General features: G+C 43.5%; 1 protein-coding gene across 6 annotated transcripts in view; it reads left to right on the forward strand.

Moving 5' to 3' along the window:
* dnmt3bb.1 (DNA (cytosine-5-)-methyltransferase 3 beta, duplicate b.1) overlaps positions 1 to 25,172 on the forward strand; it is a 62,456-nt gene that overhangs the window by 7,687 nt on the left and 29,597 nt on the right. For 3 of the 6 annotated variants that reach the window (XM_021566506.3, XM_090203455.1, XM_090203456.1), the window contains exons 3-6: positions 9,149 to 9,299; positions 13,811 to 13,905; positions 15,342 to 15,518; positions 24,509 to 24,670. In XM_021566506.3, coding sequence (XP_021422181.2) covers positions 9,149 to 9,299; positions 13,811 to 13,905; positions 15,342 to 15,518; positions 24,509 to 24,670 — 585 coding nt within the window. Of the gene's footprint in view, positions 1 to 9,148; positions 9,300 to 11,538; positions 11,689 to 13,810; positions 13,906 to 15,341; positions 15,519 to 24,508; positions 24,671 to 25,172 lie in introns of those variants that run through there. The other 3 variants (XM_090203457.1, XM_090203458.1, XM_090203459.1) reach the window with 2 other exon arrangements.

Consider the following 25,172-nt stretch of genomic DNA (forward strand, 5'->3'; position numbering starts at 1 on the left):
TGATCCCAGATAAGAATAATATTGTTCTATAGAAAGCAGTTAAAGCACAGACATGGTATTCACAGGTGTATAGTTTATGTAGTTCCCCTTTAGGGTTTTCTGTCACGCTGTTATCTTGGTGTCTTTGTGCCAAGCCAGGGATGAGAGTAACTGACATTAGCTAAGCACATTTACATGGCTAGCCAGTGCCTCATGTTGTAAATGTGTCTGGAAGGTGTGTGTGCTATACTGTAGGTCAGGTATGGGTCCATTGAAAGGGAGTATCTCTCTCCAACTGAGTCCATCCTTCCTAACCTCTCCTTTGTTTCCCGTATCTGTGTCCAACCCAGAAAGCAGATCAAGGGCTGAGGTGTCAGGGAGGCAGATATACTGAAAGGGCTCCTAGACACCTGGTCTGAGCCCCAGCTTCTAGTTTCCACTCATACTTTGTTCTCCTTTTACAAAAGCAGGGGCTGTGGCAGAGCCTTGTCTGGGCCCCTTCAGCTTGGGCTGGGGGGGGTGAAGATGTACTTTGTCAGGGAATATTTATTTTGAGGACGTTTGAGTGGGCAGAAACAGACGGGATGGACGGACAGACAGATCAACCAAAGGTCTTGCTCTTTTAATCTGTCAACACACTTTTAATCAATCCACACGTGCATTGTCTTATGTCAGACACGGTTTTCATAGCCGTCTGCCCTGAGATGTTCCTTTAGCCTCTCCTAGCCAGATGTGGGGCTGAGAGAGAAGGAGGGGTGAAAGGGTGCAGACAGGAGATTAGGGAGGGGCAATGGGGGTAGCAGACGAAGTGTTGACAGGTGTAGAGGGGTTTCCTGGTCTGGAAAAAGGCGTCTCTCTCAGGTCTAATCTCACTAATGAGAGAAACTCTGGCACTGACCTGCTGACCTAGCTGTCTCTCTCTCTCACCCTCACTCTGTCTCCTCTCTTTCTCTCTCTGTCTCTGTCTGTCTGTCTCTCTTTCTCTCTCGTGCTCTCTCTCTCTCTCTCTCTCTCATTCTCACCCTCACTCTGTCTCTCTCTCTCTTTCCCCCTCTCTAGTTCTCTCTCTCCACCTTTGCCCCTGTGGCCTTAATAATCCCTTTATCCACGGTGCATTGAGTGCTTTGGGGTCTATAACTGTACTGTGTCGTGCTCTACTATGTTATACTGTGCTGAGCGGCTCAGGTTGGCTTAGGTGAGGTGTGATTTGAGCTGACACGGTTGGAGGTGCGTGAGAAAGAATCTCACTGCTGCCTGTGAGAGAGGGGGGGGGGGGGGGGCAGGAGAGAGAGAGGGTTTGAGACAGAGAGAAACTGCTTATTTCTTTGTATAGCGTTTGTATTGCAGTGCTGGTTTCCTAGAGTGAGAGAGTGCACAGTGTGTGGTATGTAATTGAACTATGCTCAGCTCTACTGTGCAGCTGTGCTAGCCTGGGTTGGCTTGTGTCTTCCCCTGTGCCTGCTGGTTGGCTGTGTTAGCTTTGGCAAGTGACTGTGCCACTGGAGGACAGCGATGGTGGTAAGGGAAACGTGACTCAGACTGGCATTCCAGAGGAAGATTCCTGATATCCCACAACCGCATGCATTGTTCCCAAGGCCAAGGGCTTACGCTTCCTTAGGAGGAAGCCTGCCAATGGGGTGAAGGCCCTTAACTCTCTCACCCCCAACTCCCTGGCTGTCTCCCCCTCAGGGAGTTCCACCTCTCTCACCCTCTTCCAGTCTCAGCCCAGTGTTCAGTCTAAATATTTTGGATAGATGCTTTAACTCTGTATCTCTCTATGTTGTTATATTTTTTTTGTGGTCTTGTTTTATTTTGGTGTGTGTGTGTTCCTATAGCTACCTCTGCATCTATTTCACAGCTGGAATTAACATTCTTCTCCTTTACCTTTAATCAAGTCAGCAGATCCCATCACTCTCATTGTTTTAACCTATGAACTTTACTTAAGATAACAGTTTGTTTTTACTCTTAGATTCTACAGTCATCCAGGGCTTAAATTTCTGACTTAGACTATGTGGACAACTACAAATGCCTAGGTTTCTGGTTAGACTGTAAACTCTCCTTCCAGACATTAAGCATATCCAATCCAAAATTAAATCTAGAATTGGCTTCCTATTTCGCAACAAAGCATCCTTCACTCATGCTGCCAACCATACCCTCGTAAAACTGACTATCCTACCGATCCTTAACTTTGCCGATGTCATTTACGAAATAGCCTCCAACACTCTCCTCAGCAAATTGTATGTAGTCTATCACAGTGCCATCCGTTTTGTCACCATAGCCCCATATATCACCCACCACTGTGACCTGTATGCTCTCGTTGGCTGGCCCTCGCTACATATTCGTTGCCAAACTCACTGGCTCCAGGTCATCTATAAGTCTTTGCTAGGTAAAGCCCCACCTTATCTCAGCTCACTGGTCACCATAGCAGCACCCACCCATAGCATGCGCTCCAGCAGGTATATTTCACTGGTCATCCCCAAAGCCAACTTCCCCATTGGCCGCCTTTTCTTCCATGTCTCTGCTGCCAATGACTGGAACAAATTGCAAAAATCACTGAAGCTGGAGACTTATATCAAATTAGCTAGCAAGTACAAGCTAGCTAGCTAAATTGCCATAAATGTTTAATGCTTTTCGACCTGTCCCCAAATTAATGTAATTGGTTCAGAGTTTTTTTTAAATTTTAACCTGCGTGTCGGGATCTCGTTTGGTGTAGGGGGACAAAATATATTTATGCACGATGGTGCACACGCGCAGCCGGTTTGGGTTCCGTGTTAGGGTAAAAAAACAAGGCTGCAGTTGATGCTGCTGAAACTCCACATCTTTAGCTGGCATTTGGCAAAGCACTGGAGTCTTGCAGTCCCGTTTAAATCAAATCAATCTTTATTTGCCACATGCGCCGAATACAACAAGTGTAGACTTTACTGTGAAATGCTTACTTTACAAGCCCTTAACCAACAAACAGTGCAGTTCAAGAAGAAGAAAATATTTACCAAGTAGGCTAAAATAAAAAGTCATAATAAAAAGTAACACAATAAGAATAACAATAACGAGGCTATTTACAGGGGGCACCAGTACCGAGTCAGTGTGCAGGGGAACAGGCTAGTTGAGGTAATCTGTACATGTAGTTGGGGGCGAAGTGACTGCATAGGCAACAAACAAACAGCGAGTAGCAACAGTGTACAAGGGGATGGTCAATGTATTGTTTATGAATTGTTCAGCAGTCTAATGGCTTGGGGGTAGAAGCTGTTGGGGAGCCTTTTGGTCCTAGACTTGGTGCTCCGGTACCGCTTGCCGTGCAGTAGCAGAGAAAACAGTCTATAACTTGGGTGACTGGAGTCTCTGACAATTTTATGGGCTTTCCTCTGAGACTGCCTATTATATATGTCCTGGATGGTAGGAAGCTTGGCCCCAGTGATGTACTGGGCTGTTTGCACTACCTTCTGGGGCGCCTTACGATCAAATGCTGAGCAGTTGCCATACCAGGTTATAATGCCTTCGCTTGAATAGAGATCGAGAGAGACAGAAAAATACAGGGAAAGGAAAAAACAAACATGTATCCATCCATACACTCTTCCACCACTGGCCCCACTCACTCCTTCTGGCATATAGAGTCACTGAGTCTTGCAGCTAGCTAACCTTTTTATTCATATGCTAGCGTACCTGTAGACTTCCAGTCATTGCGCTAATGCTACAGTAGTTAGAATTAGCTCGGTAAACTACCTCTAAAAATGGTATCCACTAGTTCTGGGTAAGTAGAACAACTTAATTGACAGAATTTCACAATATCCCTTTAAATGGAGTGAGAGAGAGAAAAGATACAAATTGAGAGAGGTTGTTAAGAGCTGAACTGATTATCACAGTTTGCCAGTGGAAGGGAGCATGTGACCCAAATGTTGTTTGTGACTACTATGATTTCCCATTGTAGTCAATTTAATTGCAGGAATTCCATCAATTATTTAAAGTAATTATTTTACCAATTTTGTAACAGAAAGAGTTTTAATCACATAATAATTCATAAACTAAATTAAAATCAGGAAAATCACTACACATAATTGGTAGGACTACCTTGTTACTTACAGTGCCTTGCAAAAGTATTCATCCCCCTTGGTGTTTTTCCTATTTTATTGCTTTACAACCTGTAATTTAAATATATTTTTATATGGATTTCATGTAATGGACATACACAAAATAGTCCAAATTGATGAAGTGAAATTAAAAAATAACTTGTTTAAAAAAAACAGAAAAGTGGTATGTACATATGTATTCCCCCCTTTGCTATGAAGCCCCTAAATAAGATCCGGTGCAAACAATTACCTTCAGATGTCACATAATTAGTTAAATAAAGTCCACCTGTGTGCAATCTAAGTGTCACATGATCTGTCACATGATCTCAGTATATTTACACCTGTTCTGAAAGGCCCCAGAGTCTGCAACACCACCAAGCAAGCAGCACCATGAAGACCAAGGAGCTCTCCAAACAGGTCAGGGACAAAGTTGTGGAGAAGGACAGATCAGGGTTAGGTTATAAAAAAAATGTCTGAAACTTTGAACATCTCACGGAGCACCATTAAATCCATTATTAAAAATGGAAAGAATATGGCACCACAACAAAACTGCCAAGAGAGGGCCGCCCACCAAAACTCACGGACCAGGCAATGAGGGCATTAATCAGAGAGGCAACAAAGAGACCAAAGATAACCCTGAAGGAGCTGCAAAACTCCACAGCGGAGATTGGAGTATCTGTCCATAGGACCACTTTAAGCTGTGCTCTCCACAGAGCTGGGCTTTACGGAAGAGTGTCCAGAGAAAAAGCCATTGCTTAAAGAAGAAAATAAGCAAACACGTTTGGTGTTCGTCAAAAGGCATGTGGGAGACTCCCCAAACATATTGAAGAAGGTATTCTGGTCAGATGAGACAAAAATTTAGCTTTTTGGACATCAAGGAAAACGCTATGTCTGGCGCAAACCCAATACCTCTCATCACCCTGAGAAGGTCAGCCCCACAGTGAAGCATGGTGGTGACAGCATCATGCTGTGGGGATGTTTTTCATCAGCAGGGACTGGGAAACTGGTCAGAATTGAAGAAATTATGCATGGCGCTAATACAGGGAAATTCTTGAGGGAAAACAGATTCAGTCTTCCAGAGATTTGAGACTGGGACGGAAGTTCATCTTCCATCAGGAAATAACCCTAAGCATACTGCTAAAGCAACACTTGAGTGGTTTAAGGGGAAACATTTAAATGCCTTGCCTAGGCAAAACCAATCCAATTGAGAATCTGTGGTATGACTTAAAGATTGCGGTACACCAGCGGAACCCATCCAACTTGAAGAAGCTGGAGCAGTTTTGCCTTGAAGAATGGACAAAAATCCCAGTGGCTAGATGTGCCAAGCTTATAAAGACATACCCCAAGAGACTTGCACCTTTTACTGCAAAAGATAGCTCTACGAAATGTTAACTTTGGGGGGGTGAATAGTTATGTGCGCTCAAGTTTTCTGTTTTTTTGGTCTTATTTCTTGTTTGTTTCACAATGAAAAATATGTTGCATCTTCAAAGTGTTGTGTAAATCAAATGATACAACCCCCCCAAAAATGATCATAAATATATGTGGGTTTTTGCTAACAGAATGACAAGACATTAGGTCATTTTTCTTAAACTTACAGAAGTCAAATAACTTCTCCAAAATGAAATGTCAGTGTTGATATTAGTTGATAAGGGTCTTTAATGAAACATTACTGTGTTATGTATTTCAAATACCTTTTGAGACCTTTTCTGGTACATGTTTTCTAAGACCCCTTTTCCATATGAACCTTTACTCATTCCACATTTTTAAGATGGAACATTTTAGAAAAATGTATGCCTTAATTTCCCCAAAATATAGACTGAGCTTTATTTTTACATCCAATTTGATATGCTCCTATCAATTTCACATGTTAATCCTCATGGGTCTTTTTACGTAGAAATGCCATCCGCACAAGACTACAAAGCTACTAATCAGAATGACCTTTATTCGCCAAGTATATTTACCTACACCCGTAATTTGACTTAGTGAGAAGGCACTACCAGCAATAGAAAATATACTAACGGAATACAGACAAAAGCCAACATAGACATCATACAGAATATACAATATCGGAACAATAAACAAATTCTGGAGTATAGGCTCATTGCAGTGGGAACATACCATTTACAGAGGGGGATTTACAGTTCCTTCAGAAAGTATGCATACCCATTGATAGAGATGAAATGGCAGGAACATTTCATATCGCGATTATAGTGACCAAAATGATTACGGTTATCAGTATTATTGCGGTATTGTTAAAATGTGCTGGAAATGTTCAAAAAGTACTGATACACATACTGAAATAATTTCATCAAGTTTTATAATGAAAAACAACAACCAACAAAAGTTTCCCTAGTGTAGGTTTAAATGAACACAACCGTAAGTAAGCAAATTAAATAAACAAACAACAATTAGCAGCACTATGTACTTTTTGTGTGCATAAAAATGTAAATAATAACATTAACATTAAAGATGGCACCATGTGATTATTTTCTTGCCTTTTTACCTGACTTACAGTTGAAGTCGGAAGTTTACATACATTTAGGTTGGAGTCATTAAAACTCGTTTTTCAACCACTCCACAAATGTCTTGTTAACAAACTATAGTTTTGGCAAGTGGGTTAGGACATCTACTTTGTGCATGACACAAGTCATTTTTCCAACAATTGTTTACAGAGAGATTATTTCACTTATAATTCACTGTATCACAATTCCAGTGGGTCAGAAGTTTACATACACTAAGTTGACTGTGTCTTTAAACAGCTTGGAAAATTCCAGAAAATGATGTCATGGCTTTAGAAGCTTCTGATAGGCTAATTAACATCATTTGAGTCAATTGGAGGTGTAACTGTGGATGTATTTCAAGGACCACCTTCAAACTCAGTGCCTCTTTGCTTGACATCATGGGAAAATCAGAAGACATCAGCCAGGGCCTCAAAAAAAACTGTAGACCTCCACAAGTCTGGTTCATCCTTGGGAGCAATTTCCAAACGCCTGAAGGTACCACGTTCATCTGTATAAATAATAGTACACAAGTATAAACACCAAGGGACCACGCAGCTGTCATACCGCTCAGGAAGGAGACGCATTCTGTCTCCTAGAGATGAACGAACTTTGGTGTGAAAAGTGCAAATCAATCCCAGAACAACAGCAAAGGACATTGTGAAGATGCTGGAGGAAACGGTACAAAAGTATCTATATCCACAGTAAACCGGGTCCTATATCGACATAACCTGAAAGACCGCTCAGCAAGGAAAAAGCCACTGCTCCAAACCGCCATAAAAAAAAGCCAGACTACGGTTTGCAACTGCACATGGGGACAAAGATCTTACTTTTTGGAGAAATGTCCTCTGGTCTGATGAAACAAAAATAGAACTGTTTGGCCATAATGACCATCTTTATGTTTGGAGGAAAAGGGGGAGGCTTGCAAGCCGAAGAACACCCTCCCAACCGTGAAACACGGGGGTGGCAGCATCATGTTGTGTGGGTGCTTTGCTGCTGGAGGGACTGGTGCACTTCACAAAATAGATGGCGTCATGAGAAAGGAAAATTATGTAGCTACATTGAAGCAACATCACAAGACATGAGTCAGGAAATTAAGGCTTGGTCGGAAATGGCAATGACAATGACCCCAAGCATACTTCCAAAGTTGTGGCAAAATGGCATAAGGACAACCAAGTCAAGGTATTGGAGTGGCCATCACAAAGCCCAGACCTCAATCCCATAGAACATTTGAGGGCAGAACTGAAAAGGCGTGTGCGAGCAAGGAGGCCTACAAACCTGATTCAGTTACACCAGCTCTGTCCATTAAATGCAAATGTTATCAGTGAATACACATTCAGTGTTAAATGTTTTGTTCCCAGAATATTAACACATTGTTTTAATCAGAAGATAAAGGTGTGCAATTGTGTTCATTGTTTCAGGCAATCAGTAAATACTACTGCATGGAATTCTAAATCATTCCGTCAGTGTCATAACATGTCATACCATGTACATGGTTCCCCAACTGGCTGCCCGCATGCCGAATTTGCAAAACATTTTCGCTGATGGATTGTGATGATACAGATGAATGAATCCTGAACACGATGTGCTTGTTTTTTATTTTAGTTTTTACAGGAATAGTATTTGATTTGATGTGTATGAAATTGTTGTGTGAAATATGCATAAAGGGAGAGTAATTGCCCATAATTCTTCATCTTTGCATAGTTGTACTTTTAGTAGTATTTATTAGGATCCCCAGTAGCTGTTGGCAAGGCAGCACCTACTCTTCCTGGGGTCCAAACAGGGGTAGACATTTGTATCATCATTAGTGACTGCAAAGAAAATGTATTGATCTCCTGGGATTTTTTAAACACAGACTAACTTTCTGTTCTGTCTGCTTGGACTCGAGATAAATATGGTTGCGTTAATCTTTTTGCTGGCAGTCGTGTTGTTTTGATGAATGTATTTGCAATTTTGACAACTTCATTTGGAAAACACATGTACTGTCTTGCAAAAAAACACAGATTGGATTGTTTTGAAAATTGACAGCATTGTTCCAAAAATGCTTGTACGCGATTGAGAAAAACTGTAGTGTTGTCTTAGTGGCAGAATTAGCAAAGAGGACGCTGGGTCATGTGATTTATAGACCCACAATGCTATTGAAGCCACGGCGAGAGAGACCGCCTAATTTTTCATCACTCCTTTACTGGCTGTCTCTAGATTAAAGGGTGTAATTCAAGGGGAAGAGATGAGTGCTGAAGTGGGACACAGGCACCACAGCTGAGTCATTCAAATCTAGCAGTCCATACACGTTTGATTCTTGCCACGAGACTGACACCATTTCTGAATCTGCATCATTTCTTACATACTGTGCACAGTGAAAGCACACATAGACAGAAAATTACTGCCCGTAGCTTGACTTGCTAATATGCAAGTTTTCTGATGAATGCTTCAAGCTTTTTTGATGACAATTGTTGTTGTGTTATGTTAAGTGTTATGTTAGGTGGGGTGGTTTGTGATGGAAGCTGACTGGTCTATAGGTAGTTGGCTGCTGTTTGGGGTGGTTTGTTTGGACTGTTTTGCTGTTTTTTTTAACTGAGTTGATAGCACATCTTCTGTCGTCCCCAGGCTGAGGTGAACGGGGACATTCCTGCAGCCGAGGGACCATCAGAGAACGACAGTGGCGCAGAGATGACCAATGAGAACAGCCCGCTGACCGCTGCTGAGCCGCCCTCCCCCTTCAGCCCCAAGCAAAACGGAGACGCTGCTTCACCTGCAGGTCAGGAACACATACAACACTGATAGTAGCAAACATGCATGGCAGCAAGACTGGAAAGGGACATTTAAAATATTTTAAGCTCTCTAGTTGGTTTACAGTAGAGCTAAGTGATGAACAGAAATGTAGGTTATTTTACTGTTTTTAAACAACTACTGTAATTGACCTGACATCACATACAGTGGGGCAAAAAAGTATTTAGTCAGCCACCAATTGTGCAAGTTCTCCCACTTAAAAAGATGAGAGAGAGCTGTAATTTTCATCATAGGTACACTTCAACTATGACAGACAAAATGAGAAAAAAAAATCCAGAAAATCACATTGTAGGATTTTAATGAATTTATTTGCAAATTATGGTGGAAAATAAGTATTTGGTCACCTACAAACAAGCAAGATTTCTGGCTCTCACAGACCTGTAACTTCTTCTTTAAGAGGCTCCTCTGTCCTCCACTCGTTACCTGTATTAATGGCACCTGTTTGAACATGTTATCAGTATAAAAGACACCTATCCACAACCTCAAACAGTCATACTCCAAACTCCACTATGGCCAAGACCAAAGAGCTGTCAAAGGACACCAGAAACAAAATTGTAGACCTGCACCAGGCTGGGAAGACTGAATCTGCAATATGTAAGCAGCTTGGTTTGAAGAAATCAACTGTGGGAGCAATTATTAGGAAATGGAAGACGTACAAGACCACTGATAATCTCCCTCGATCTGGGGCTCCACGCAAGATTTCACCCCGTGGGGTCAAAATTATCACAAGAATGGTGAGTAAAAATCCCAGAACCACACGGGGGGGTTGACCTAGTGAATGACCTGCAGAGAGCTGGGACCAAAGTAACAAAGCCTACCATCAGTAACACACTACGCCGCCAGGGACTCAAATCCTGCAGTGCCAGACGTGTCCCCCTGCTTAAGCCAGTACATGTCCAGGCCCGTCTGAAGTTTGCTAGAGAGCATTTGGATGATCCAGAAGAAGATTGGGAGAATGTCATATGGTCAGATGAAACCAAAATATAACTTTTTGGTGAAAACTCAACTCGTCGTGTTTGGAGGACAGAGAATGCTGAGTTGCATCCAAAGAACACCATACCTACTATGAAGCATGGGGGTGGAAACATCATGCTTTGGGGCAGTTTTTCTGCAAAGGGACCAGGACGACTGATCCGTGTAAAGGAAAGAATGAATGGGACCATGTATCATGAGATTTTGATTGAAAACCTCCTTCCATCAGCAAGGGCATTGAAGATGAAATGTGGCTGGGTCTTTCAGCATGACAATGATCCCAAACACACCGCCCGGGCAACGAAGGAGTGGCTTCGTAAGAAGCATTTCAAGGTCCTGGAGTGGCCTAGCCAGTCTCCAGATCTCAACCCCATTGAAAATCTTTGTAGGAATTATCAGGATAGTCCTGCAATTTCTGAGGCTGGTAACTCTAATGAACTTATCCTCTGCAGCAGAGGTAACTCTGGGTCTTCCTATCCTGTGGCGGTCCTCATGAGAGCCAGTTTCATCATAGTTGCTTGATGGCTTTTGCAACTGCACTTGAAGAAACTTTCAAAGTTCTTGATATTTCCTGCATTGACTGACCTTTATGTCTTAAGTAATGATGGACTGTGGTTTCTCTTTGCTTATTTAAGCAGTTCTTGCCATAATATGGACTTGGTATTTTACCAAATAGGGCTATCTTCTGTCTACCAACCCTACCTTGTCACAACACAACTGATTTTAAAAAAAAATCACCTTTATTTAACCAGGTAGGCCAGTTGAAAACAACTTCTCATTTACAACTGCAACCTGGCCAACATAAAGCAAAGCAGTGCGACACAAACAACAACACAAGAGTTACACATGGAATAAACAAGCATACAGTCAATAACACAAAATAAAAAAAGAAAGTCTATATACAGTGTGTGCAAATGGTTGGCTCAAACGCATTAACCTTTTCACATGTGAGTTCCAAATATCTCTAACAGTGTGAGTTTTTTAATGCACTTGATGTCAGAATTCACTCACTGTTCCAAAATATGATTATTACGCAACAGGACAGTTTAACATGCGCTTCCTGCTAATTATCTATAGGCTATGTTTGAACTTGTCAATTTCAAATTATTTTCGAACAAGTTGTATTTTCTAACAACAGTTTGAATTGAGGTGTGTCCTCCCTCCTCATTAATTCACAATTTATGTTTGAGGCTTTACTGAGCCAGATAAACTTCTCTCTTCCAGGAGAACCCACCGTACTTCACTCATGTTTGTGCTGATCAAGTATGACTATATTTGCACAGTCTTGCAAGAATTTGAATGTTTTCTTGCTGGCGCTCGCTTTGCCTATCCTTATTTTTTTCCTTACACATAATAACTTTGGACATGTGTTCGTTCCTATCAAAGTAAGTTCCTTATTTTCTGTATATCGTGTTGTCGTTTTTACTGTAGCCGCATACAGTATGTACAGTTGAAGTCGGAAGTTTACATACACTTAGGTTGGAGTCATTAAAACTTGTTTTTCAACCACTCCACAAATGTCTTGTTAACAAACTATAGTTTTGGCAAGTCGGTTAGGACATTACTTTGTGCATGACATAAGTAATTTTTCCAACAATTGTTTACAGACAGATTATTTCACTGTATCACAATTCCAGTGGGTCAGAAGTTTACATACACTAAGTTGACTGTGCCTTTAAACAGCTTGGAAAGTTCCAGAAAATGATGTCATGGCTTTAGAAGCTTCTAATAGGCTAATTGACATAATTTGAGTCAATTGGAGGTGTACCTGGGGATGTGTTTCAAGGGAAGTATAAACACCATGGGACCACGCAGCCGTCATACCACTAAGGAAGGAGACGCGTTCTGTCTCCTCGAGATGAACGTACTTTGGTGCAAAAAGTGCAAATCAATCGCAGAACTACAGCAAAGTACCTTGTGAAGATGCTGGAGGAAACCGGTACAAAAGTATATATCCACAGTAAACCAGGTCCTATGTCGACATAACCTGAAAGTGAGCTCAGCAAGAAAGAAGCCACTGCTCCAAAACCTCCATAGAAAATCCAGACTACGGTTTTCTACTGGACAAAGATCATACTTTTTTTGAGAAATGTCCTCTGGTCTGATGAAACAAAAATAGAACTGTTTGGCCATCATGACCATCGTTATGTTTGGAGGAAAAATGGGGAGCTTGCAAGCCAAAGAACACCATCCCAACTGTGAAGCACTGTCACGATCGTCGTAATGGGGAGACTAAAGCGCAGCGTGATTAGAAAACATTTTATTGAAAGAAGAACACGAAGAACAGTTAAACAAAAACAACAAAACGAACGTGACGCTATGACCAACGAGTGCAGACACAGGCAACTTCACATAGACAATAACCCACGAACCACAATACAAAACAGGCTACCTAATTATGGTTCCCAGTCAGAGACAACAACAAACACCTGTCCCTAATTGAAAACCATATCAGGCCAAAACACATAGAAACAGACAAACTAAACATGTAACATAGAATGCCCATACCCTGACCAAACAAAACATAGAAACAAACAATGCAAATAATGGTCAGTGTGACAAGCACGAGGGTGGCAGCATCATGTTGTGGGGGTGCTTTGCTGCAGGATGGACTGGTGCACAAAATAGATGTCATCATGAGGATGGAAAATTATGTGGATATATTGAAGCAACATCTCAAGACATCAGTCAGGAAGTTAACGCTTGGTCGCAAATATCTCTTCCAAATGGACAATGACCCCAGGCATACTTCCAAAGTTGTGGCAAAATGGCTTAAGGACAACAAAGTCAAGGTATTGGAATTTCCATCACAAAGCCCTGACCTCAATCCTATAGAACATTTGTGGGCAGAACTGAAAAAGCGTGTGCGAGCAAAGAGGGCTACAAACCTGACTCAGTTATACAAGCTCTGTCAGGAGGAATGGGCCAAGATTCACCCAACTTATTGTGGGAAGCTTGTGGCAGGCGCCCAAAACGTGTGACCCAAGTTAACCAATTTAAAGGCAATGCTACCAAATACTAATTGAGTGTATGTAAACTTCTGACCCACTGGGAATGTGATGAAAAATAATTTTCTACTATTATTCTGACATTTCACATTCTTAAAATAAAGTGGTGATCCTAACTGACCTAAAACAGGATTTTTGTACTAGGATTAAATGTCCGGATTTGTGAAGAACTGAGTTGAAATATATTTGGCCAAGGTTTATTTAAACTTCCGACTTCAATTGTAAGCACTTTGTGACATCTGCTGATGTACAAAGGGCTTTATTTGATTCGTTTGACCAAATTCTCACCTTACACTTGACTACCGCATTAAGTAGCAGCTTCCTCTCACCTCTCAAGCCTAAACTTCTCACACACTCTCTGTACCCTGTGTTTTCATTAGTCACCATGTCTCTCTCTCGCTCTCTCGCTCTCTCTCTCTCCCTCTCTCTCTCTCGCTCTCTCTCTCCCTCTCTCGCTCTCTCTCTCTCTTGCTCTCTCTCCTACCATCTCTCTCCCCAGACTCAGATGTTAACCAGTTGTCTGGGAGCAGGAAGAGAACCAGGAAGAGGTCCTCTGAGGAGGAAGATTGCAGCTGGGACTCCTCCTATAGTGAGGTGAGTATTCACACTACATAGACCCACATACACACACATGCGTGCGGACAGTTTACTCATACATAGATACACACATGTAGATACACACACACACACACACACACACACACACACACACACACACACACACACACACACACACAATGCCCAACACTCTACTCCACCAGACTCTGCAAATTGTGCTGCAGTTTCTCTAGAAATAAATCAGATCATGCCCAAACTGTATGGGGTTGTAGTTTCCAACAGGCCAATGTTCTGCATAGTTTAGCGCAGAATACGTGATACTGAACTACAATGACCATAATCCAATCCAACCATAATCTACTTGTCTGGTCTGTGTTTCTTTTACACCTGCTACATAAGAGACAAAAGATTGCGGGATCAAGACGGGATACATCGAGAGCAGTTGCTTCTCAAGGTACACTATATGTACAGAAGTATGTGGACACCACATGAGGTTGGTGGCACCTTAATTGGGGAGGATGGGCTCATTGTAATAACTGGAGCGGAATATGTGGATTGGCATAAAATACATCCATTATTATGAGCCGCCCTCCCCTCAGCAACCTCCTGTGGTGGACACCCCTTCAAATTAGTAGATTTGGCTATTTCAACCACATCCGTTGCTGACAGGTGTATAAAATCGAGCACACAATCTCCGTAGGCAAACATTGGCAGTAGAATGGCCTTACTGAAGAGCTCAGTGACTTTTAACGTGACACCTTTCCAACAAGTCAGTTCGTGAAATTTCTGCCCTTCTAGAGCTGCCCTGGTAATTGCTGTTATTGTGATGTGGAAATGTCTAGGAGCAACAACTGCTCAGCCGCGAAGTGGTAGGCCACAAAAGCTGGCAGAATGGGACCGCCGAGTGCTGAAGTGCGTAGCGCGTCAAAATAATCTCTCCTCGGTTGCAACACTTACTACCGAGTTCCAAACTGCCTCTGGAAACAACGTCAGTACAATAACTGTTCGTCGGGAGCTTCATGAAATGGGTTTCCATGGCAGAGCAGCCATACACAAGACTAAGATCACCATGCGCAATAACAAGTGTCGGCTGGAATGGTGTTGAGCTCGCCGCCATTGGTCTCTGGAGCAGTGGAAACACTGGAGGGATGAATCACTCTTCACCATCTGGCAGTCCGACAGACGAATCTGGGTTTGCCGAATGCCAGGAGAACACTATCTGCACAAATACGTAGTGCTCAAAGTGATGATCCTAACAGGAGAACCAGTTAGCCCTGCTGTTAGTCTGTATTGAACCCCATCTCATCAACAAAACCTGAACGGTGATGATGTTGTCTCGTAGCCAGACACTGTGCGCTGTAGAATTAGGATACAGGAATGGACATGAACCTTCTTATGATGGTCCAAAGGTCAGCCAGATTGGGCAGGGAGTTGGTCAACCATGGTTTAGCAGTGCTTTGTCTTCTCTACAGCAGAAGGCCAAGGTAGCAGGAGTGGGGGGCTCGGAGTCTGGCTCGGGTCTGAGACAGAGACCCTCTCCCAGGACCATCTTCCAGGCCGGTCTGCTGGCCCCTCACAGCAAACCACGCAGCCGCGAGCAGAGAAGGGGAGGACGCCAGAACAAGCTGGAGCACCACAGCAGTACTCTGGTGAGAACACACACTACATGTGGACACACGCCATTCAGAGTAGACTGAATATGCAGCAACGTAATGAACAGACACTATATACCCCAGGGCTCACAACTAGTCTGTCAAAAATATTCAGCTCTGTTGTTTTATGTTCTCACAAAGAAAAACAAATCCACTTCTGAGTCATATTTGATTTGACATATTTTTTCATTCAAATTTGACACCCCCACAGAAATGAATTACTCTGTTCTAACAGTACCTTAGACATTTGATATTAAAAATATATATTCTGTCAATCCTGTCTGTGATACATGACTAGGTAGTCATACTATACTTATCAGATAGAGTTCAGTGTGTCAAATCAAATCAAATTTATTTATATAGTCCTTCGTACATCAGCTGATATCTCAAAGGTCTGTACAGAAACCCAGCCTAAAACCCCAAACAGCAAGCAATGCAGGTGTAGAAGCACGGTGGCAAGGAAAAACTCCCTAGAAAGGCCAAAACCTAGGAAGAAACCTAGAGGAACCAGGCTATTTGGGGTGGCCAGTCCTCTTCTGGCTGTGCCGGGTGGAGATTATAACAGAACATGGCCAAGATGTTCAAATGTTCATAAATGACCAGCATGGTCCAATAATAATAAGGCAGAACAGTTGAAACTGGAGCAGCAGCACGGCCAGGTGGACTGGGGACAGCAAGGAGTCATCATGTCAGGTAGTCCTGAGGCATGGTCCTAGGGCTCAGGTCCTCCGAGAGAGAGAAAGAGAGAATTAGAGAGAGCACACTTAAATTCACACAGGACAACGAATAGGACAGGAGAAGTACTCCAGATATAACAAACTGACCCTAGCCCCATTTTATTGGAGCAAGTTCTGGCTCTCATTAATTTGCAACATAAACTACTGCAGCATAAATACTGGAGGCTGAGACAGGAGGGGTCAGGAGACACTGTGGCCCCATCCGAGGACACCCCCGCACAGGGCCAAACAGGAAGGATATAACCCCACCCACTTTGCCAAAGCACAGCCCCCACACCACTAGAGGGATATCTTCAACTACCAACTTACCATCCTGAGACAAGGCTGAGTATAGCCCACAAAGATCTCCGCCACGGCACAACCCAAGGGAGGGGGGAAGGGGGGGCGCCAACCCAGACAGGATGACCACATCAGTGACTCAACCCACTCAGGTGACGCACCCCTCCCAGGGACGGTATGAGAGAGCCCCAGTAAGCCAGTGACTCAGCCCCTGTAATAGGGTTAGAGGCAGAGAATCCCAGTGGAAAGAGGGGAACCGGCCAGGCAGAGACAGCAAGGGCGGTTTGTTGCTCCAGAGCCTTTCCGTTCACCTTCCCACTCCTGGGCCAGACTACACTCAATCATATGACCCACTGAAGAGATGAGTCTTCAGTAAAGACTTAAAGCAGGGGTGTCAAAGTCAAATGGACGGAGGGCCAAATAAAAAAATCAGCTACAAGACGAGGGCCGGACTGTTCGAATGTTCATTGAAAAAATTTTAAATGACGCATATAGTCTAGTGAACCTAATTGAACCTACTGAAAACCTAACAAATATATTACAATATGATCAGATAAATAAAGCAATATTTTCTTATGGCTCTGTCAGTAATCTTTAATTTTCAACAGACACAAAAGACAAATTTCCTTTATATAAATATCCCCATAACATGAACATTAAATGAAAGAAACCGGTATTCAAGGCACCATCAGTAGACTATATTTTCTATTTTAGCAAAAGTGGGCTAAATTTACTTCAAAGAAAAAACAATAATAGCAATTTTCTATCATCCACTCAACTGAAATATTTTTAAAATATAATTGGATTGAAATACAAAAAAATAAAGTGCAAAAATCTATTAATCAAAAACAACACTTTGTTTAAGGAGAAGTAACATGCAGTGAAAACAAATATTAAATTTTAACTTTTAAACTTGAACTGAGTAAAAACTCTAAATATGTGATTGCACAGTAATGTTCACTTGTTTGAGGTTGAGGGTGATACTTGGTGGTGTCCCATCTTTTCCACAAGTTCATCAATGTTCGGGGTAAGGCTCTGAGCTGAAGAAATCCTCAGAATTGAGTGGAGGTGTTCAGCAGTAAGTCGACTTCTGTGTGATGTTTTGTTCAGGTTCATCAAAGAAAACAGTTGTTCACACAGGTATGTGCTGCCAAACATAGACAACGTTTGAGCAGCCTGGATGCGCAGCTGGGGCATTGTGCCGGGGAGGAAACGGGCGAACTCCGCAGCACCCACTGCCGCATATTTTGCCCTCAGTGCATCATTGCATTGGAGGTCAATCAACTCCATTTGGAGGTTTGGTGGTGAGCTTTCCACGTCAACAGCAAATGGGTTACCGAGCAGTTCCAACCTGCTTTTTTGTGCTTCAAAGTCAGCAAATCGGCGTCGAAAGTCAGCGGCAAGCATACCTATTTTATCAGCCAACTGTGTGCTCGGGAACGCACTGGTAGAGAGCTTCTCTTTCATGGTCTGGCAGCTGGGAAAGTGGCTCAAATTTTCTTTCCGCATCTGCGTCTCCCACAGAGTCAGTTTGGTTTTAAATGCCTTCACTGTACTGTACATATCAGAGATGACACGATCCCGACCCTGCAGCTGCAAGTTTATTGCATTCAGATGACTCGTAATGTCACACAGAAAAGCCATTTCACACAGAAACATTTCGTCTCGGAGTTGTGTTGTGTCTTTCCCTTTGCTGTCCAAGAACAGACAAATCTCCTCACGAAGCTCGAAACATCTTTGAAGCACCTTTCCCTGGCTTAGCCATCGCACCTCTGTGTGATAAGGCAAATCACCATGCTCCGTTTCTAACTCCGTCAGAAATGCCTTGAACTGGCGGTGATTCAAACCTTTGGCTCTGATAAAGTTAACTGTGCGCGTGATGATGCTCATTACATGCTCCATTTTCAAGGCTTTACCGCACAACGCTTCCTGGTGTATGATACAATGATAAGCTGTCAGCTCACCTGTCGCGTTTTCCTCTTGCATCTTTTCCCGTATCTTCGCCACCAGTCCGCTCCTGTGTCCACACATCGCAGGTGCTCCGTCGGTTGTCAAACGCACGAGTTTTTCCCAAGGCAGCTCCATCTCATTTACACATCTTGACACCTCTTCATACAAATCATGCCCCGTAGTTGTGCCATGCATAGGACGTAAAGCCAAAAACTCCTCTGTCACGCTTAGGTTGGAGTCCACTCCGCGGATGAAAATTGACAACTGGGCAATGTCAGAAATGTCGGTGCTTTCATCCACAGCCAAGGAATATGCAATAAAATCTTTTCCCTTTTTCACAAGCTGCTCTTTTAGATTGATGGACAACTGGTCTACTCTCTCGGCAATGGTGTTTCTGCTCAGACTCACATTTAAAAAGAGTTGCCTTTTTTCTGGGCAAACTTCGTCACAAACTTTAATCATGCAGTTTTTGATGAAATCCCCCTCCGTAAATGGCCGGGCTGATTTAGCGATCTCTTCTGCCAAAATAAAACTGGCCTTGACAGTTGCGTCCGCGTGTGTGTCCGCGTGTTTCGTTTCATAATGTCGTCTCAGATTATACTCTTTCAGTACCGCCACACTTTCTCCACACAGAAGACACACAGGTTTTCCAGCTACCTTCGTGAACATATACTCCGACTCCCACCTTGTTTGAAACCCCCGGTTCTCAGTATCCACCTTCCGTTTTGCCATTTTTGATGGGTATCTGAAAGTTAATTTTACTGTGATGCTGACGACTGCTGTGCCAATAAATATTGAAATGAAGCAGCCTACTGCTCGGTGCGTCACCTTTGCATTGTGGGAAATGTAGTATTGGTGCGTGTAAAAGATCTGCGGGCTGCCGGCTTGCTGCGGGCCGGTTCTAATAATAAATCAAGATCATCCCAGGGGCCGTAAAAAACCTTCTTGCGGGCCGGATGTGGCCCGCGGGCCTTGACTCTGACATATGTGACTTAAAGGTTGAGACCGAGTTTGCATCTCTGACATGGGTAGGCAGACCGTTGCATAAAAATGGAGCTCTATAGGAGAAAGCCCTGCCTCCAGCTGTTTGCTTAGAAATTCTAGGGACAATTAGGAGGCCTGCGTCTTGTGACCGTAGCGTACGTGTAGGTATGTACGGCAGGACCAAATCAGAGAGATAGGTAGGAGAAAGCCCATGTAATGCTTTGTAGGTTAGCAGTAAAACCTTGAAATCAGCCCTTGCTTTGACAGGAAGCCAGTGTAGGGAGGCTAGCACTGGAGTAATATGATCACATTTTTTGGTTCTAGTCAGGATTCTAGCAGCCGTATTTAGCACTAACTGAAGTTTATTTAGTGCTTTATCCGGGTAGCCGGAAAGTAGAGCATTGCAGTAGTCTAACCTAGAAGTCAAGGGCCTGTTGTCAGGACCTCTGGCAGTCTCGTTGGGGGTACCACAGGGTTCAATCCTCGGGCTGAATCTTTTCTCTGTATATATCAATAATGTCGCTCTTTCTGCGGGCGATTCCTTGATCCACCTCTACGCAGACGACACCATTCTGTATACATCTGGCCCTTCTTTGGATACTGTGTTAACAAACCTCCAAACGAGCTTCCATGCCATACAACACTCCTTCCGTGGTCTCCAACTGCTCTTAAACATTAGTAAAACTAAATGCATGCTCTTCAACCGATCGCTGCCCACACCCGCCCGCCTGACTAGCATCACTAGTCTGGAAGGTTCTGACTTAGAATATGTGGACAACTTCAAATACCTAGGTTTCTGGCTAGTCTGTAAATTCTTCTTCCAGACTCATATTAAGCATGTCCAATCCAAAATTAAATCTAGAATCGGCTTCCTATTTCGCAACAAAGCCTCCTTCACTCACGCTGCCAAACATACCCTCGTAAAACTGACTATCCTGCCAATCCTTGACTTTGGCGATGTCATTTACGAAATAGCCTCCAACACACTACTCAGCAAACTGGATGCAGTCTATCACAGTGCCATCCATTTTGTCACCAAAGCCCCATATACCACCCACCACTGCGGCCTGTATGCTCTCGTCGGCTGGCCTTCGCTACATATTCGTCGCCAGACCCACTGGCTCCAAGTCATCTATAAGTCTTTGCTAGGTAAAGCTCCGCCTTATCTCAGCTCACTGGTCACCATAGCAACACCCACCCGTAGCATGCGCTCCAGCAGGTATATCTCACTGGTCATCGCCAAAGCCAACACACTCTTTGGCTGCCTTTCTTTCCAGTTCTCTGCTGCGAAGGACTGGAACTAATTGCAAAAATCGCTGAAGTTGGAGACATATCTCCCTCACTAACTTTAAGCATCAGCTATCTGAGCAGCTTACCGATCGCTGCAGCTCAACATAGCCCATCTGTAAATAACCCACCCAACTACCTCATCCCCATGTTGTTTTTATTTACTTTTTAGCTCTATTTGCACCCCAGTATCTCTACTTGCACATTCATCTTCTGCACATCTATCACTCCAGTGTTAATTTGCTCAATTGTAATTACTTCGCTACTATGGCCTATTTATTGCCTTACCTCCTTACTCCATTTGCACACACTGTATATAGATTTTTTCTATTGTTGTATTGAGTGTACTTTTGTTTATCCTATGTGTAATGTTTTTGTCTCGCTGCTTTGCTTTATCTTGGCCAGGTCACAGTTGTAAATGAGAACTTGTTCTCAACTGGCCGAACCTGGTTAAATAAAGGTGAAATAAAAAAAAATCACTCTGAACCATGGCAACATCCTTGCCATTAACACAACTAACAGAGTATGACAGGACAAGACATGACATGTGGCTGGAGGAATGTAGCTCTGTGTGTCTTCTGTCAGTTCTCTGAGAAATTATGAGACAGCACCTGTAGAAACACACACCATCCAACAAGAATGACTTGTCACTCTGAAACAGTCACACACACACATACACACACACACACACACACACACACACACACTCACACACACACACACACACTTGCCACGCTCAAACAGCAGCTCTGAGAGGGTAGGTACAGAGGAGAAACCAAACTGTTGGAGACACACACAGCAACCATAGGGGCTGCCTTTGTGTGAAACGCTGCGGCCTGGAAGGAGTGACAGTCAGTGTACAATTGGATCCTCGTGGTTTATTTTCTGAAGTCTCTTGTTTGCAGAGTGAGCCAGTTAAAACATGCTTGTCTGCTGTCCATCATGTGATGAGATTTCAAAAGTGCCTTCTTAAGTGCTCGGCGTCTGCCCTTTGTGACTGACAATGTTCAACGGCTCTTTATCTCTCTCTTTCCCTGTCTCTTTCACTCTCCCTCTTGTGCTCTCTCTCTTTTGCTTTCTGTCCCTCTTTCTGTCTCTCCCCCTCTCTGTCTCTCACTCTCTCATCACCTCTCTTCCTCTCTCTCTCTGTCTCTCTCATACCCTGTGTGTCTCTCTGTCAGTCTACAGTACCTGCAAAAAGGTTGCTTTATTTCAGTTACCAGTGAGATTGCTAATTACATCAAAAAGAGAAAAGGACACTGAGTAGGTTCCAAGGTGATGGTCTGGACTAAAGGACACTGAGTAGGTTCCAAGGTGATGGTCTGGACTAAAGGACACTGAGTAGGTTCCAAGGTGATGGTCTGGACTAAAGGACACTGAGTAGGTTCCAAGGTGTTAGTCTGTATTAATGGACACTGAGTAGGTTCCAAGGTGATGGTCTGGACTAAAGGACACTGAGTAGGTTCCAAGGTGTTAGTCTGGACTAAAGGACACTGAGTAGGTTCCAAGGTGATGGTCTGGGTTAATGGACACTGAGTAGGTTCCAAGGTGTTAGTCTGGATTAAAGGACACTGAGTAGGTTCCAAGGTGATGGTCTGGATTAATGGACACTGAGTAGGTTCCAAGGTGTTAGTCTGGATTAAAGGACACTGAGTAGGTTCCAAGGTGATGGTCTGGATTAATGGACACTGAGTAGGTTCCAAGGTGATGGTCTGGACTAAAGGACACTGAGTAGGTTCCAAGGTGTTAGTCTGGATTAAAGGACACTGAGTAGGTTCCAAGGTGATGGTCTGGGTTAATGGACACTGAGTAGGTTCCAAGGTGTTAGTCTGGATTAAAGGACACTGAGTAGGTTCCAAGGTGATGGTCTGGGTTAATGGACACTGAGTAGGTTCCAAGGTGATGGTCTGGATTAAAGAACACTGAGTAGGTTCCAAGGTGATGGTCTGGATTAAAGAACACTGAGTAGGTTCCAAGGTGATGGTCTGGACTAAAGAACACTGAGTAGGTTCCAAGGTGATGGTCTGGATTAAAGAACACTGAGTAGGTTCCAAGGTGATGGTCTGGACTAAAGAACACTGAGTAGGTTCCAAGGTGATGGTCTGGATTAAAGAACACTGAGTAGGTTCCAAGGTGATGGTCTGGATTAAAGGACACTGAGTAGGTTCCAAGGTGATGGTCTGGACTAAAGAACACTGAGTAGGTTCCAAGGTGATGGTCTGGACTAAAGAACACTGAGTAGGTTCCAAGGTGATGGTCTGGATTAAAGGACACTGAGTAGGTTCCAAGGTGATGGTCTGGACTAAAGAACACTGAGTAGGTTCCAAGGTGTTAGTCTGTATTAAAGGACACCTAGTAGGTTCCAAGGTGATGGTCTGGATTAAAGGACACTGAGTAGGTTCCAAGGTGATGGTCTGGACTAAAGAACACAGAGTAGGTTCCAAGGTGTTAGTCTGTATTAAAGGACACCTAGTAGGTTCCAAGGTGATGGTCTGGGTTAATGGACACTGAGTAGGTTCCAAGGTGATGGTCTGGATTAAAGGACACTGAGTAGGTTCCAAGGTGATGGTCTGTACTAAAGAACACTGAGTAGGTTCCAAGGTGTTAGTCTGTATTAAAGGACACCTAGTAGGTTCCAAGGTGATGGTCTGGATTAAAGGACACTGAGTAGGTTCCAAGGTGATGGTCTGGATTAAAGGACACTGAGTAGGTTCCAAGGTGATGGTCTGGACTAAAGAACACTGAGTAGGTTCCAAGGTGTTAGTCTGTATTAAAGGACACCTAGTAGGTTCCAAGGTGATGGTCTGGATTAAAGGACACTGAGTAGGTTCCAAGGTGATGGTCTGGACTAAAGAACACAGAGTAGGTTCCAAGGTGTTAGTCTGTATTAAAGGACACCTAGTAGGTTCCAAGGTGATGGTCTGGGTTAATGGACACTGAGTAGGTTCCAAGGTGATGGTCTGGATTAAAGGACACTGAGTAGGTTCCAAGGTGATGGTCTGGATTAAAGGACACTGAGTAGGTTCCAAGGTGATGGTCTGGACTAAAGAACACTGAGTAGGTTCCAAGGTGTTAGTCTGTATTAAAGGACACCTAGTAGGTTCCAAGGTGATGGTCTGGATTAAAGGACACTGAGTAGGTTCCAAGGTGATGGTCTGGATTAAAGGACACTGAGTAGGTTCCAAGGTGATGGTCTGGATTAAAGGACACTGAGTAGGTTCCAAGGTGATGGTCTGGATTAAAGGACACTGAGTAGGTTCCAAGGTGATGGTCTGGATTAAAGGACACTGAGTAGGTGCCGAATTGATGTTCTGGATTATCTGGGTAGACGTGGAAGTCCATTTGGGTCACGAGAACTATGCTAAAACACACACTGATGGAGCTAAGAACTAGGATTGGGTGGAGTAGGGAACATCAGGTGGATAGGGACCAAATTAAACAAAAAAAACACACAGATTTAGCAGTTGTTCGTACTTGGTAACATTGTGTAATTACACATAGGTTTTAATACACTTCAAAACATGTAACCTTCTCATAAAGCTAGTTGCAAAATTCCGGAAACATTCAATAAAGAATATTCTCAGAATTGGAGGGAATAAACAGGAATCCTCCAACCGGGATTCTGGGAAAACCAGGGAATTTATTGAACGTTCCTGGAATTTTGCAACCCTTATCCCAACTAAGGTTTAATGCGTTGTCCTTCTCTCCTTCCCATCTCTCCCCCTCCCACCTGTCTCTCTCTCTCCACAGAGCCTGGCCTGCAGTGTTGGCCCCGGGCCACTGGTGTCCGTGGTCCCTGAGAGCCCCTCCCTGGAGCTCCTTGAGCAGGACTCTAAGGATTCGGCCCAGAGCACCTCCTCCACCTCCCTGGCCTCCAACACCACAGAGCCTGCCTGCCAGCCAGAGTACAAGGTAACGGAAGGGGATAGAGGACAGAGGAAGGGAGAAGGAAGGAGGGGAGACAGGGAGAGGGGAGGAAGTGAGGAAGGGGGAGAGAGAAGGGAGAGGACAAAGGGGGGAATATAGGGCCAATAGAAGAGGGAGTTAAGTTTTAACAGAAAACGAGAGGAGAATGTGGATAATATCATAGAAGTCTCCCATCCCTTCTGTTTGTCCACCTGCAGAGACAATGTGTGTTTAGAGCATGACTGACTGTGTGTGTTTGTACATCTCTGCCTCCATTGTCTTTGATGTCTGTAACCTCACAGGTCTACAGAGCTGTGTGGTGTGCGGTTAGTCAGTGGCAGTGGCACAGGAAGTAAATGAAGTATAACATAGTCTCATAGTAAGACTGAGTCTTTGTAATGTGTGTTTGGAGGTCAACCTGTATCCACAACAAGACTAATGGAACCCACAGTCCCCTAGCAGTGGTATATCCATTATAATGATGTGCACCTGGCGGATTGTCTATGCG

This window comes from Oncorhynchus mykiss, chromosome 16 (assembly GCF_057628025.1).
Source record: "Oncorhynchus mykiss isolate SJ-2025 chromosome 16, ASM5762802v1, whole genome shotgun sequence".
Classification (NCBI taxonomy): domain Eukaryota; kingdom Metazoa; phylum Chordata; class Actinopteri; order Salmoniformes; family Salmonidae; genus Oncorhynchus; species Oncorhynchus mykiss.